This window comes from Mytilus californianus, unplaced genomic scaffold, assembly GCF_021869535.1.
Source record: "Mytilus californianus isolate M0D057914Y unplaced genomic scaffold, xbMytCali1.0.p SCAF_6, whole genome shotgun sequence".
In the NCBI taxonomy this organism is placed as follows: Eukaryota; Metazoa; Mollusca; class Bivalvia; order Mytilida; family Mytilidae; genus Mytilus; species Mytilus californianus.
This window is the reverse complement of record NW_026262712.1, coordinates 80,432,488-80,448,004: the sequence shown is the minus strand read 5'-3', so window position 1 is coordinate 80,448,004 and position 15,517 is coordinate 80,432,488. Positions and strand designations below refer to the sequence as shown.

Below are 15,517 nucleotides of genomic sequence, written 5' to 3'. Positions count from 1 at the left end.
GTTACACAATGGCAGTTAGCCTGAGGCCAAATCGTTGATTACCAGTATGTTTGACACCCAACAGGTCAGGAATAACCACCAATTGGTGGATTATACCTCAATTGACGTATAATCCACCAATTGACATATAATGGTATAGACCAATTGACGTATAATTCTTCGTTTTTCAAAGCAAATTATTCAACCAAAATGGAGCATTGTTTTCTTAAAACCATATTATTGTATAAAAACATGTCAAACATTCCTAGTTTAGTATAGTGACATAACCTATTGCATTTAATCAATAATTGTAATTGCAGCTTCTTCTATTGTTATCTTGTCAATTCTTGATTGGCAAATTTACCACTAATCACCTGTCAATGGACATCAATACTGTCTGCAGCCATGTGATTATGAGTACAACTCCACAGGTGAATGGAGCTCTTTGTTAATACTTGACTTTCATTATTAAAAGTCAATCATGGTCAATAGTACAGATGTTTCAACAAAAGAATTGTTGTACACATGCATTCTCAAGAGATGCAGCAGGCTTTGACAAAACTGAAACTTTGGGAGGACTCAATAATGGTATTAAAATAGGTTGTAAGTTGCAAAATGATGCTCCTATCTCACACTAGTATTTTATAACAAAAAACTTGCATTATACGTCAATTGGTCTATACCAATATATGTCAATTGGTGGATTATACGTCAATTGAGGTATAATCCACCAATTGGTGGTTATTCCTGACCTGCCCAAGCTGACAAGTGAAGCCATATAATTATGCATGTTAATTGATTTACAGGTAAAATATAACTTCAGGTAATGTCAGTTACACCAGATGCCTGAGATGATATGTTGGGCAGAAATTTTTCATTCATGAAAAATTTCATACACGGGATTTTTTCCTCTTCAACGGGAGGTCGGGAGGAGACCCCTGAAAACGGGATTATTGTACTCCCGTTGGGAGGTTCACATGAATGCCTATTCAAACCATATCATTATTATTTGCTTTTATATATAAATCAGAAATAACCAATTTAAAATGGAAAATTTTAAAGAAAAGAAAGGAAACCCCCCCCCCCCCCCCAATTTTTTGAACCCCCTTATGATTCATCACCCCCAAACTCAATCCCAGCTTTCCCTTTGTGGTATGGTACCTTGCAGTACAATTTCAGAGAGATCCATACACTTGAACACAAGTTATTGTCTGGAAACTAGAAAAAATGCTTGTTTTTTGGCCCCAAATTCCTAAACGTTTAGGGCAATTACCCCCAAACTCAAACCCAGCTTTCCCTTTGTGATATGGCACCTTGCAGTACACTTTCATAAAGATCCATACACTTACACACAAGTTATTGTCCTAAAACTATAAAAATGCTTGTTTTTTTTCCCCTTTTTATGGCCCCTAATTACTAAAATTTTGAGGGAATTACCCCCAAAATCAATCCCAGCCTTCCCTTTGTGGTATGGTACCTTGCAGTACAATTTCAAAGAGATCCATACACTTGAACACAAGTTATTGTACTGGAAAATAGAAAAATGCTTATTTTTTGCCCCTTTTTAGCCCCTTATTCCTAAACTTTTTGGGCAATTACCCCCAAACTCAATTCCAGCTTTCCCTTTGTGATATGGAACCTTGTAGTACAATTTCATAAAGATCCATACACTTACAAACAAGTTATTGTCATGAAACTAGAAAAATGATTGTTTTTGGCCCCTTTTTGGCCACTAATTCCTAAAATTGGGAGGCAATTACCCCCAATATCAATCCCAGCATTCCCTTTGTGATATGGAACCTTGTGGTACAATGTCAGAGAGATCCATACACTTACAAACAAGTTATTGTCATGAAACTAGAAAAATGCTTGTTTTTTGTCCCTTTTTGGCCCCTAATTCCTAAAATTTGGAGGCAATTACCCCCAATATCAATCCCAGCATTCCCTTTGTGATATGGAACCTTGTGGTACAATGTCAGAGAGATCCATACACTTGCACACAAGTTATGTCTGGAAGTTACAAAAATGCTTATTTTTGGCCCCTTTTGGCCCCTAATTCCTTAACTGTTAGTACCATAACCCCCAAAATCAATCCCCACCTTCCTTTTGTGGTATTGAACCTTATTGTAAAATTTCATTGAGATCCATTCACTTAAACTAAAGTTAGAGTGCGAAAACTAATGTGTCTTCGGACGACGACGATGACGTCATACCAATATACGACCACAAAATTTTTTTTGCGTTCGTATAAAAATGGTGACAAATTCAGATCCATCTAGTACCTTCTATTTCTACTACTTGCTTTGATAAAATTGATTGTGTTACACAGAAAGATCATTATAAAATGTTTTCAGCAGATTCATTCAGCAGATGTCTCTTTTTTATGTATATCTATTTGGTCTATCATAGAGATTCATTAAAACAAACCAACAAAATATATATTCAAACAATTTTTATTTAATCAATTGCACTGAGCTCATAATTTATAACTACAAGAGGATAAATATTGTGTAGCCATAGATATTATTGTGTAGATTAACTTATATAGAGAGGTAAAAAAAAATGATGGCATTATGAATAATGAAATACACTAAAATCATCAACATGGAATGGTCATGAGGAACGATTTGCAACAGCAAACTTAATATAAACAATACATGTATAATGTCATGGATAGATACTTCCTACTGTGTTCTTATGTTGACTCTTTGGTTAAATTAACAAAAAATAATCATTATTCAAAAGTAAAGTATTTCCTTCTGTTTTATATGTAATGTATTTGAATGTAAGACAATAAAGAGTTCCTTCTTTATACTGTTTGTAAAAATTCAAATGAAGGTGTACTTAAATTTTCAAACTACATGTTTAAACACATGAAAACATCTGGTTAAATTCTACAATTACTATATTTTGTCTGAACTGACTTAACCATGACATTTTGGAAAACATTTGTAAGGCATAAATTATATTGATTCCAGAGTATTGTAATTGTCTTTGTTTCATCATAAATTTATATTGTTTAATTATTTTAAAAAAACAAAAGTATTCACTCCAAAATATAAATATCTTTATTGAAGGCTTTCATAGGTGGATTATTTCAGATATAGATCAACATTGTTTGACTTTTTCAATCTTTCATATACACAATTGGATGATGACGATTGATGGCTGTTTAACGTGAAGCGGCAAATTAAAATGCATATTCAGGACGAGAACATATTAATGTAATATAAATATTACCCCTACTTTGTACTAGACCAACACGCTGAGCCGTCTTTTTAATGTGCTAGTTCACAAGGCAACAGTCAGCAAAGAGACATGTCACCTTACCTGGACACATTATTCTGACTCTGAGCCGACCAGTCTTTGCTCTTACTCCTTAATGCTGCTTGCTTAGCAGAGAAGCAGCAATCACCAATTTTAAAGTCTTTGGTTTGATCCAGCCAGAGTTCGAACCCACGATCTCCCACACTTGAGGCGAACATGCTACCACCGAGACAGTTACACAATTGGAATAAAGTAACATACATATCATGTAGATCTAATAATGAAATGACACACTAATGAGGTTCTATAAACTGAAGGTTATTTAGGCATAGGGTATAGATGCTTGTCAATTGCTGAAGACTGTATGGTGACCTCCAGAAGCCTTTCCTGGTTTTATTATGTTGTTGGGCTGCCCACTAATCAACAGTTTCCCCGTTATCTCTTCTATTCATTTTTTTCAAAAATACCAAAATGAATAAGCTTTTATATAGATCTTATCGCTACTTAGGATTTGTCCCGAGATTTCGTGACACTTGAACTATTGATGTCATAGAAGGTACAATAACTTTTACATTGCACCGTCAGACATTTTCTCTTTATGTCAAATTTTAAGGGATGGTCTATGTTACCCAAATTTGGAGGACAAAAAGCAATAATGAGTATTACAGATATTTTAAAATGTATTTTCAAAGAAACATGTCAAAAATTTCCTAAAGATCAAATATGACTGTGCATGTCATTTATTTGTCTGGCTTATTGATCATAAACATTCTCTCAGAACTAATTATTTAGGATTTGATATCATAAAAAAAATATAGTATAAAACAATTTCTAATATATAAAAGTACAAAATATTAAATCTTTGGAGACAGATTAATCAAATATATTCTGGGTGGTAAAGGCAAAGTCTTACAAGCATCTCAAAACATCTTATAAATGTTGTAAAAACTTAACCTGTTACCCAAGTTTTTTTTTTACTTTGTTCTTTCATTTTACAATTTTATATATAATATCACCAACATAACTTTTACATGACCTTGACATAATTAGAAGGAAATATTCCAATGTTGCCATGACATTCACCTTCCCACCAATCACAATCAGATGTTGTCTGTGTAAGTACTTGGACTACATCTCCTGAGAATAAAAATTATTTAATGATTATTCACATCTTTAGGAAATAGTTGAAGGGGATTAAAGAACAATATTTTACTCATATATATGATGCCCCTGTAAATTCAAAAATTCATATATCATATACATATAAAAATCTGTCTTAACTGTCTCTTAAATTGTGTTAAGATCATATCTGTTGAATTCATAGACAACTCTTCTAGAATTTAGGTGCTTGTAATCTTGCCATATGGTTGACTTTATCATTGAATTATTACATCATCAAATCTTGTTTTGTTTGTTTTTGTTTAAATAGCATATAATTTACCTATTTTAATTTTTGCCTTTTTTATTTAGAAAATATAATCTTATCTTACCTGCTTTGAATGACAAGTCACAAGGCAGTTGACCTTGAAAACTATAAAGGGCAGTAGCCGTGGTTGCCATTCCCTCCATTTTGATTCTTATTTTAGAAGTACCATGTTCAGCTGTAATAATTAAATACTTTAATATCAACATTAATAGCAACATAACAAACTGTTATTGTGTTGTTTCATTTTGAAATGGTTATTCACTTTTATTGAAAATGTGAACTATATTACAGAAAGTATTTGTAAAATGTTACTAGACTATCACAAAAAAAATCTAATCTGAGTCAACCTGTATACTGGAGAAACAAGTTTTTTTTCAGTTATACTTTCTTGTAAAAGAAATTACATGAAATTCTATTTAGATATCTAATTTTGAGAAGATAAAATTTCATTTCATCATGTTCATTGGTTAAAGAAAGGAATTGTGTTGAAAAAGTTTTTGAATGTATGTATTCTTCTTCAAATACTCACCTTTACTGCTTGCACTAAAACGTTTTGTGACTGTTTTGGTTGTCACCTTCTTTCCATCTTTTTTGTAACTTTTCTCAACAACAGTTTGACTTCTATGGACACTATGCTGTGGAGGGCTTTTGTCATGTTGTGACTTTTCTTCCTTTGATTTAAAACTAAAACTCTAAGAAAAAGAAACAAAAGAATAAAAATAATAATGTTTATTCAAAACTGTTTTAAAAATTTATATGCAGGTTAATTTGACCGTAAGTGGATATCTAGAGATCTTGTTTAGTTCTATCTTTTTTTGTGGTTTGATGTCTGATTAACAAATACCCCTTAACTTCATTGATCAATGTATACAAAGTTTAATAGATGGAAAAAGAATCCATTTCTGTTAGTCATGGGTTAGTCTTATGTATTGAGCTTAATTCAGCTTACATGTGAATTTTATCCTACAAAGGAGGAGGTAAAATAAAAGCCATTATCAAGCCCCAATAATTGAAAAAAAATGTGAAATTCCCATGTGAAACTGGCATATCTAAATCTAGAAAAGGACAGATTGAATTGAAAACATATTGGTTTGCAGTCTCAATACTAGTGAGGTATATCACATTTCTCAATTTATTCAGTTTTCTATTTTATCTACAAGATGATTCACTTTGAAAATTATGTCATCCTGTGAAATTTATCCACTTGCAAAAAATTGTTAAAAAATAGCATTTTCCCACTGAACGACAGGGAATGAAGTCCAACTTCCACTACACTTGATATAACAATTAATCACAACAAAAAGGTAACTTTTTTGCATTTTCATCTGCCTTGATGTAACCAATCAAACTAAAATTTAAATAACCTACACTAATTCTATCGTGAAATTTCTCTCCTACAGACTGTGTCACTTTGTTTGCCTTTCTCTTAGCAGCTAGTATCATTTCATGTTTGGCTTTCTCTCTGTGTTTCTCCAGAACTTGATATAAGGGGAGACATTCTGTAGGAGGATCAACTTCTCCTGACAGGATCTGAAATGCCCTAATATCCTGTCCATAAAATCTAAAAATTCAATTTCATTATTTATAATCAACGGAAGATAAGTTATTCCATGTGAAAAAGGTATTAAGCAGTGTTAACTATTTAAACAGAAGTTATTGTACAAAACTCATGCAAGTACAGTGTAAAAAGGTATCTAGTGAGTAATAAAACAAAATCTGTATAAGATTTTCAAGCCTCTGAAAATTTTAAATTGAAATTTAAAAGCTTTCAAGAACTTGTCAGTTTTTTATTTGAACTTACTTTACATATAATTTAAATGAATCACATACTTTTTATTTGCATCTTTCCTTTCTATGAGAGCACTACCTTCTATAGAAATACCAGCAAATAATCCTTTTGTTTTAGAGTATGTATATATAGCTGCAGGACTTCTGACAGCTACATCAGCTTCTATGTTTCTACCTAGTGGACCAGCAGCTATGGACAAATTACCACCAAGAGTCAAATTACCTCCCTTTGAAAAAGCATCCACAGAACTCCTACTCATCAACAATATAACAAAATCTGTAACCTGAAATTTAAATAGCATAAAGTATCAGATTAAGCTTTAAAGGTGCTAATGAATTGATTGCCAATTTATATATATAGATTTTTAAAATGAAAACATTCCTTCTTTCACTGAAACAACGATTACTTCCCTTTAAATTTTTTAGGAAGACATTTTTTTACAGGACAGTTCCAATGGGAAAAGTAACACATTTTAGTTTAATGAAAAAGAAACAATAAGATAAAATAGTTAGTGATTTAATACCATGAATTCTGAATATCATATTATTCGGGGGTTCAATAATATTTTGAAAAAAAAAAGAAAAGGGGAAAGACTCCACCTCAAATGGTTAATAACTGTGATCAAACAGTCTACACAAGCACAAACATCACTAACACTTATGCTCACAAGTCCATAGTTTAGTTGCAAATATTCTTCAATTTTTTTTCAAAAACTTGTTTGAAAACTGTAGAAGTTAATTAAATAATTTTAAAATATCTTTTTAAGCAAGGTATATTAATAATATACTCCTGTAAAATAGAAAAAAAAAAATTAAGTTAAAGCATAGTTGAGTTTTTCCATACAGTCACTGTTTAACATGAAAGGATATGTAGCAAAAATTATGATTACAAAATATCCTATCCACCATTAACTATTGGAAAATGAATGATGTTCATTGGATATGAACTTGAACATTAAAACTAAAAGGGACTAAGTACTATTATTTAACCTTACCTCTGCACCAATCTCAAATCCACCTCCAAGTCCAGCAATGCCTAATGCTGATGGTGCTGACCATTCTGTAAAACAAGTTTAGTTTAAAAATTAGTAGGTTACTAAGGTTCCGACTCCTTCGGACAAAGTTGATTTTAGGTGGATTTGTCTATTCTATTTAGTTTGATTTGGTAAAACTCCTAAAGTATTCAAATATTTATACGTCATCCTAGGCAGTCAAACCTTTGGATTTGAGCCATTCCGTAAAGGTAATCCAGAATAATGAGTTTGGAAAGATTTAAGTATACCATAAATTTAAGTGACTATTCCTACCTGCATCTACCAAGTCATCATTGAGTTTGGCTATGACTATACCACTTCCTGCTCTAGCTGTTACCAGGAAACCAGCTCTTACCACAGTCAGTATAGCAAGACCTTTGGCTTTTAATAACACACCACCTGAAATTATAGTGACACATGTTTTTTTATACCTACACAACAGCAATTTTCTTATTCTTATATTATCTAATTTTAATTGATGAAATATATCTTCAGATAGTAGATATGGAAAAGAAAGTATATCACACAAAGTTCCAACATGTACTTAACTAAGCACAAAGCAAAAGAACAGCACTTTTATTGCTGTCTTTCATCTAAAAGTCACATTAAGACCTTCAACATAGTGTGTGCAGGGGTGGATTCAGGCGGGGGCATGGCAGGCGTGCGTGCCCCCTAAAATTTGCATAGCATGGGTTGTCCTCTGCTTAATACAGAATATTTCGATAATTTTACCTCAAAAAAATTTAAGTTTGCACCCCCCCCCAAACCTAAAATCCTAGATCTGCCCCTGGTGTCTGTTAAATGGTAAATAGACAAGTCCTTTCTCTGATCAAATTTATATACTATAAAACGTTGGAAGTAGTGTTCTCAACTCTTTCATGTAGAAACTACCATTACCCATCTAGATGAACACAGTAATTAAAGTAAAATTGAAAGAGCTTGTGGCCATGATCATAGCCATAAACTTTAGTTGTACCTGCATTTCGTTTTTTAGATTCTGAGACATCTGTAATGAATTATCTCTGACTACTATATCAGATAAGTTCACTGTGAAATTACCAATATTTTAAATCGAATATAAGAAAATTGATTATTTTAAGTCATCATATTATCCATGCACCAGTCAGCGGCATCTGCCACAGTTTAACCAATTTAACGCACATGGAAATATACAAGTTTTGACTATAAGCTATTAGGGCATGGAATGCATCTGCAAAATGACATTAGCTTACACAATTACTCTACTACATACTTGGTATTAGTTTATCAGGACCTGCTTTAGCTGATGGTACAGAAAAATCATTGAGTATTTTTGCAGCTTTCTTTGCCTCAGATTTCAAGCTGTGGGGAATTGGTGTATTCACCATGATATCATATGTTCATGTCATATTTCCTGAAAAAGTTGCTACATGTACATTATAAAATATATTTGTTGTAACAATTGGTTATGAAGCTACCCAAGAATACTTGCAAGTTGTAAAAAGTATATTTATACTTGTCGTTAGCCATCAAGTTTTTAGTCTTGTTACAAGGTAATAAAGTCATATTAAAAAATCTATATGCATATATCACTGGTATCCTTCAAATTAAAATTGTCCATTAAAAACAAGAATGTAATTAGATCCTAGGCTTGTAAAAATCATCAGAGCTGTAGTTTAGTATGAACTAATAAGGTTCTCACTATTTACCATCAAGATACATCAAGAAGTGACAAGAAAACTAATTTCACAAGTGACCAAGAAACAAATTCAATAATAAAATTATGTATATTTATTCACATTTCAGCTACATTTTCGTCTTATTTGATTTCATTAATTTCAGTTCATTTTATATCACATAATACATGTAATATGTCTGTATATTCTGGACACTGACTCCCAAATAATGCATTTTGCATGCAGTTTTATATTTATTCCTGCAGTTTTATATTTATTCCTTAATAATTTAATTTTGGATGTAACACGTCTTCTTATTGGCTGAAAGTGATATGTCTATCAGCTCATAGACATAATTTTGTCATGTGACCATGACGTCATCAACGTTTTTTCTTGATTTACTGCTTAAAAATGGAATTTAAAATTAAATTATAAGGAATGACTGTAATATTTTTTCTGTCTTTTCGAAATAACCCCAAAAATGTGGTGCACACTTTTAACTGACGCGCTACGTGGGTTATTCAGTGTGCACCACATTTTTGATTTTGTTATTTCTTCATAGACAGAAAAAATATTTCAGTTATTCCTTAAATGTTTTAATTTCTGCGACAGTCACAATCTGTTGTTTAAGCTCTGTAATTATTATCCCAAGGACATCATGTCATGAAAGACATAGACAAAGAGAGTAAAAAAAAATTATAAGATAAACATAAATGTTCTAAAATGTTGGCAAAATCTAATATGAAATTTGAACTTGTAATTATGCAAATGAAATTTGAATATAAGTAAGTACATGCAGGAGGAATGTCGTAAATTAGTAATGTTCCATCGTTCCATTGAATGGGAAAACATGCTATTTGCTGTAATAATTATAACTTTAATGAGTAGCAGTCATATATCTATTGTTCAAATGTGTGATGCTTTATTATTTACTATAGTACATACATCAATAAATTACAGTTGTTTTTTGTCGTCCTATATAGTTTCTAAATTTTTGCTATTTAAAATTTGCATCCATTTTCTGTTTAATTGTAACAATAAAGTACTGGTTTTTGGAGTATTGGATAGAATAGTACAATACTACAGTAGTAGAAATAGTATACTAAAGTATTGTATTATTAAAAAGAGATACATTACAAAAGTAAAAATTTGCAGGTATCAAAACTAGAGGCTCTCAAGAGCCTGTGTCGCTCAACTGACTCTACTTTGGTTTAAGATATCATGTAAAGATAGATAAAAATCATAACAGATACCCAAATAATGATTAAGGCCATATTTGGTTTAATATTGGTCCCGTTATTTAATAAAATATCCTGGTGGCCATCTTGAACAGTAAATTAGCAACAACGAAGCAACACTTGGTCAGCACCTCATAAGGAACATTCATGCCATGTTTGGTTTCATTCCATTCAGTGGTACTCTAAAAGAAGACATTTGTATGTATTTCCCATAGGGTCCTATGTTAAACTAAGTCCCCTACAGGCGGCAATCTTGGATGATGGATCGCCTGCAAAGAAACAACACTTGGTCAGCACCTCATAAGGAACATTCATGCCATGTTTGGTTTCATTCCATTCAGTTGTTCTCTAAAAGAAGACATTTGTATGTATTTCCCATAGGGTCCTATGTTAAACTAAGTCACCCACTGGCGGCCATCTTGGATGATGGATCGGCTGCAAAGTAACAACACTTGGTCAGCACCTCATAAGGAGCATTCATGCCATATTTGGTTTCATTCCATTCAGTGGTTCTCTAAAAGAAGACATTTGTATGTATTTCCCATAGGTCCTATGTTAAACTAAGTCCCCCGCTGGCGGCCATCTTGGATGATAAATTGGCTTCAAAGTAACAACACTTGGTTAGCACCTCATAAGGAACATTTATGCCATGTTTTGTTTCATTCCATTCAGTGGTTCTCTAAAAGAAGACATTTGTATGTATTTCCCATAGGGTCCTATGTTAAACTAAGTCCCCTACTGGCGACCATCTTGTAATATGGATCGGCTCTAAAGTAACAACACTTGGTCAGCACCTCATAAGGAACATTCATGCCATATTTGGTTTCATTCCATTCAGTGGTTCAATTCTCTAAAAGAAGACATTTGTATGTATTTCCCATAGGGTCCTATGTTAAACTAAGTCCCCAGCTGCAGCCATCTTGGATGATGGATTGGCTTCAAAGTAACAACACTTGGTCAGCACCTCATAAGGAACATTCATGCCATATTTAGTTTCATTCCATTCAGTGGTTCTCTAGAAGAAGTTCAAAATGTTAACGACGTTGACAGAGGATGACAGACGACGGACGCCAAGTGATGAGAAAAGGTGAGCTAAAAATGATATTATTGTTACCTGCAATTTTTGTATGAAATCGGGTCCTTGTCCAAAAATATATTTCGACAATAGGTTATTTCTTGAATCATGTCTTTCACCGGAAAAGATCGTCAATTATGCACGCCTTTATGACGTCATTTACCAGTTTACCAGATAGATGGTGTACCTGTATCGCTGCACTATTAAAGGTTCAAGTTTTCAGGATTGTCATTCTGCAGGGTAGTCTAGAAATAATTTGTGTTCCCTAAGTATGTAATCTCAATTCCCGTATGACTGAAGGGAGGCTGACCAACTAATTAGATTTTAATTTCCCGATGATTTTGTACAGTATAGCATCATACTTTTTCACCTGTTCCCTCAACATGTGCAGGAAGTGACGATGCCTAAATTTTGGTCACATGGTGATGGAAGTCACATGATAGATTCAACTAACTACCGTATCCTGAAATGGCATATTAGTCTTGACAGTAATAATAATTATTTCTTATTGTCACTTTTTGCGGGTAATCATTGCCAGTGCCATTTTAAATAGCAACAAAATTTGAAACTAGATAGGGTATCAAAAAGGCAGCCCAATGATTTACAGAAAAGAGCGATGATTTACAGAAAAGAACCAAAAAGGACCAAAAAGAACAGAAAAGAACCGAAAAGTAGCCAAAAAGAATATACATATATTTATTTTATACATATATACACTAAATTTTGATATTGCTAACAACTCTTCGTGATAAATAAACCCATAATTCAAACTTAGATTGTACATTTTATACGAAATTGTGGACACAAAAATAGGAAACAGTATAACTTGGTTTTTAGAAATATTTCTTTTTTTATATATGTACGATTAAATTATCATTTATATTTTTTATCAAGGATTTTAATCTTGTTATTACAAGCATATTATATTTTTTAAATAGTAATATCTTGATTGATTTTGCTGTAAATAGACCTAATTTAATCAACAAAAATAAATGAAAAGCAAATGTCAAATTTTGTTACATGTCACAGTGACATGTGGTTTAATCATGATAATCGTCACCTTAGGATTAATAAAAAGGCTTGTTTTCTCACTGTTTTTTAAAATTACAATGGTGAAAGCAAGTAATTGTAAATCTTGTTATCAAAAACAGTTAACCCCTGCTGTATCTTTAGTAAGGATTGTGAATGAACAGACTCTGTCCTCTGCTTTGGTCATAAAAATGGGTGCACAGTGGCTGTGTCTGCAAATGAATGTCATCAAAATTGACAAAACATATGGGCAACGAGTCACTAAAATTTTACTGCAAATTATACTGTTTTGATCCTGTCCCAGTATAAGGTTTCAAAACTTATTATAAACTTTTGTGGAAACTATCTTTTAATTCATAGACTTTTTGAAATGAATTTGCAATTCGATACACCTTATCGCTATTCCCGCTTGACCCGAGAATCTGTCCCGCTCGACCTTTTGACGTCATACAACAATCACTTTTCCATTGTGGTGTCAAACATTTTCTATTATGACGTCAAAATTTTACGGGAACTTGTGTGATGTCCAGTAATGGCGGACAAATAGCGATAAGGTGTATTCTCTTTTGTTTACAAAAAAAAAATCGATTTCTTTTTCTGTACTTTTTAGACCTTTTCTGTAAGTCGTCGCTCTTTTCTGTTAGTCGTCGGACCCACAAAAAACAACTGTAATTTATTTTTTTAATAAAAATATAAACTTTCTTGTCGCTAAATTTATCTTCTTGTAGCCAAATTTTACTTCTGTTCGCATCTTGTTGCTAGTTAGTGAGACTGCTTGATGAAAAGATGAGCTGGTGTGTGCAGGTTTTTTATGTATTTTTATAAGGGGTGTTACCTAGCTCATCAAGGTTTATGGTAATGAAAGAAGTTGTTATCAATTTATGGTTAAAAAGTCTCTTACTCTTACTCTTACTAGTTTTAGTATCCGGGTTTGAACCAGGAAAATATTTCAACTACCAGTCAGTACTTACTCTTTTGATCAACGAGTTTCCAGGTATATTGTGGTCGAACTTTAAATAAGCACTCTACAAATCACACTTTGCCTTCAAGTGAAACTAAAGGTGACGAACGTCTGCTATAGAAATATTGAGGATTGAGCACAGGATTTATTTGGGATAGCATAACAAACGGGGAATATAACGGGTTGCACTAATGACAGGACGATTGCCCGGACAGTGACAGGACGATTGACCGGATGAGATATAAATAGTCATAACTTTTTTGTTATTCGGTAGATTTTTTAATATTTGTAGACCTTAGAGATATTAAACTATATTTTATGAAAATAAAACAAAATAAATGAAAAAAAATATTTTTGAGCAAATAAAGTTGACCGGACGGATTTCACACTCGCCGATATACGCTATACATATATTCAACTGGTCGACAATAGGTGTTAATATCTCTTTTGTTTTACAATATTTGTCGATGAAATTGAGGAATCTGTGAGAATAATAAATATTTAATACGAAAATATAAACTTTATAGTAAACAAAAATGTTTTTCTGCAAAAAAAGTTGACCGGACGGTATTGACATTCGCCGATGTACGCGTTGATTATATTGAACTGATCGACAAAAAGTGTTTATATTTTTTTGTTTTACAATATTTTTACATGAAACTAAGAAATATGTGAGATCAATTTATATGTGATATGAAAATATAAATTTTATAGTAAAATAAATTGTTTTTCTTCAAAATAATTTGACCGGACGGAATTAACATTCGCCGATATATGCTTTAAATATATTGAACTGATCGACAAAAAGTGTTAATATTTTTTTTGTTTTATAATATTTTTTCATGAAATTAAGGAATCTTGGAGATCAATAAATATATGATATGAAAATATAAACTTTATAGTAAAAAAAATATTTTTCTTCAAAAAAAGTTGGCTGGACGGATCCATGTGATATGCCAAGAGCAAAAGGTTATATATATCGTCTTTGCACCCGTCTTTGCTCAGTCTTTCTTCCTCATTGACTTTCCTTACTAGGTTCTCAACTTGTTTTACATTTCTAGCATTTAACACTCCTTGGTGTTCACCAGAAACTGAACCATTTGATATGTTTTCCCTGTAAACATCCATGGCAGTTTTGTTACCTGACTTTATGTCATGTTCTATTTTTCTTAATACAGAAGGAGCAGTGCGTGTATACTCAGGGGGATGTGACTTTTTGCTGTTCCCATGTCCAACGGGTACATACACCGTTTCATCTCCCTCATAATGCACAAGTATTAAGCTTTTGTTACTTTTGAAACTATATGCAGTTTTCTTAAACTGTAAAGAACCAACTGGTCTTTTTCTACCGTTTGTATTGTCTGTTGTTCCTGGTAATCGGATTTTGTAAAAATGTTTTTTAAGAACATCATTACCAATGGTGACTGATTTTGTATCATTATTTATCCACAGATATTGGTCACATTTCCAATCATCTGCCCCAGTTTGAAACAAGTAAACTTCGTTTGCCTTTGGCTTATAAGGGGGAACATTCGATGTACGACATGTTTCAGGTTTTATTAAAATATCTACTATTTCTGTTTGATGTAATACACTCTGTATACATATAGACAATTGACCCACTGTCCATTTTGATATTTTTATTCTTTGATTCGATTCTAATTGCCAACTGATTATATAAGGTAATTCAATTAAATGTATTTGATGTCTCAGGTGTGAAAACTTTAATGACATGTTATTTGGCTTGATTAGTGATTACGACAAGTGTCAAAATTAGATTAATCTAATTAAATATAAGTACTTCTAGTGTGCCGTGGTGAACTCACCGTCAAATCAACATTTTGGGCCCAAAGTTTTTATTTTCGTATAATATATTTATTTAGAATATAGCAAAGTGCTCTCGACCAATGAAATTGTAGGATTGGATGCCTCTTAATTGTGAAGAATGAATGTAAATCATGTTCTTAGTAAGGGATTATCCTATTATTTGGGTATATTTACAGTTCCAAACAAAGAGTTTCTATATATATGAGTTACAACTGCCCCGAAGCACATTTATCAGATT

General features: G+C 32.3%; 1 protein-coding gene across 1 annotated transcript; it reads right to left on the bottom strand.

The window, feature by feature from the left end:
* Positions 1-2,416: 2,416 nt before the first annotated feature.
* Positions 2,417-13,610, bottom strand: LOC127704202 (SH3 domain-containing YSC84-like protein 1). Its single transcript, XM_052208145.1, has 9 exons — positions 13,463-13,610; positions 8,747-8,887; positions 7,768-7,893; positions 7,456-7,520; positions 6,503-6,744; positions 6,041-6,233; positions 5,202-5,364; positions 4,737-4,847; positions 2,417-4,383 (listed from the first exon to the last, which is right to left on the bottom strand). The coding sequence occupies exons 2-9, from the start codon at positions 8,859-8,861 to the stop codon at positions 4,274-4,276; spliced, it is 1,125 nt and encodes a 374-aa protein (XP_052064105.1). The 5' UTR covers positions 8,862-8,887; positions 13,463-13,610; the 3' UTR covers positions 2,417-4,273.
* Positions 13,611-15,517: the final 1,907 nt, after the last annotated feature.

Excerpts from the sequence above, each read along its gene's own strand:
- LOC127704202 (XM_052208145.1), bottom strand. The coding sequence starts at position 8,861 with ATGGTGAATACACCAATTCCCCACAGCTTGAAATCTGAGGCAAAGAAA. Across the intron at positions 6,745-7,455 it reads GATTTGAGATTGGTGCAGAG|GTTACAGATTTTGTTATATT; the intron begins GTAAGGTTAAAT and ends TTTAAATTTCAG. Across the intron at positions 5,365-6,040 it reads AATTTCACGATAGAATTAGT|AGTTTTAGTTTTAAATCAAA; the intron begins GTAGGTTATTTA and ends TCTTTTTCTTAG.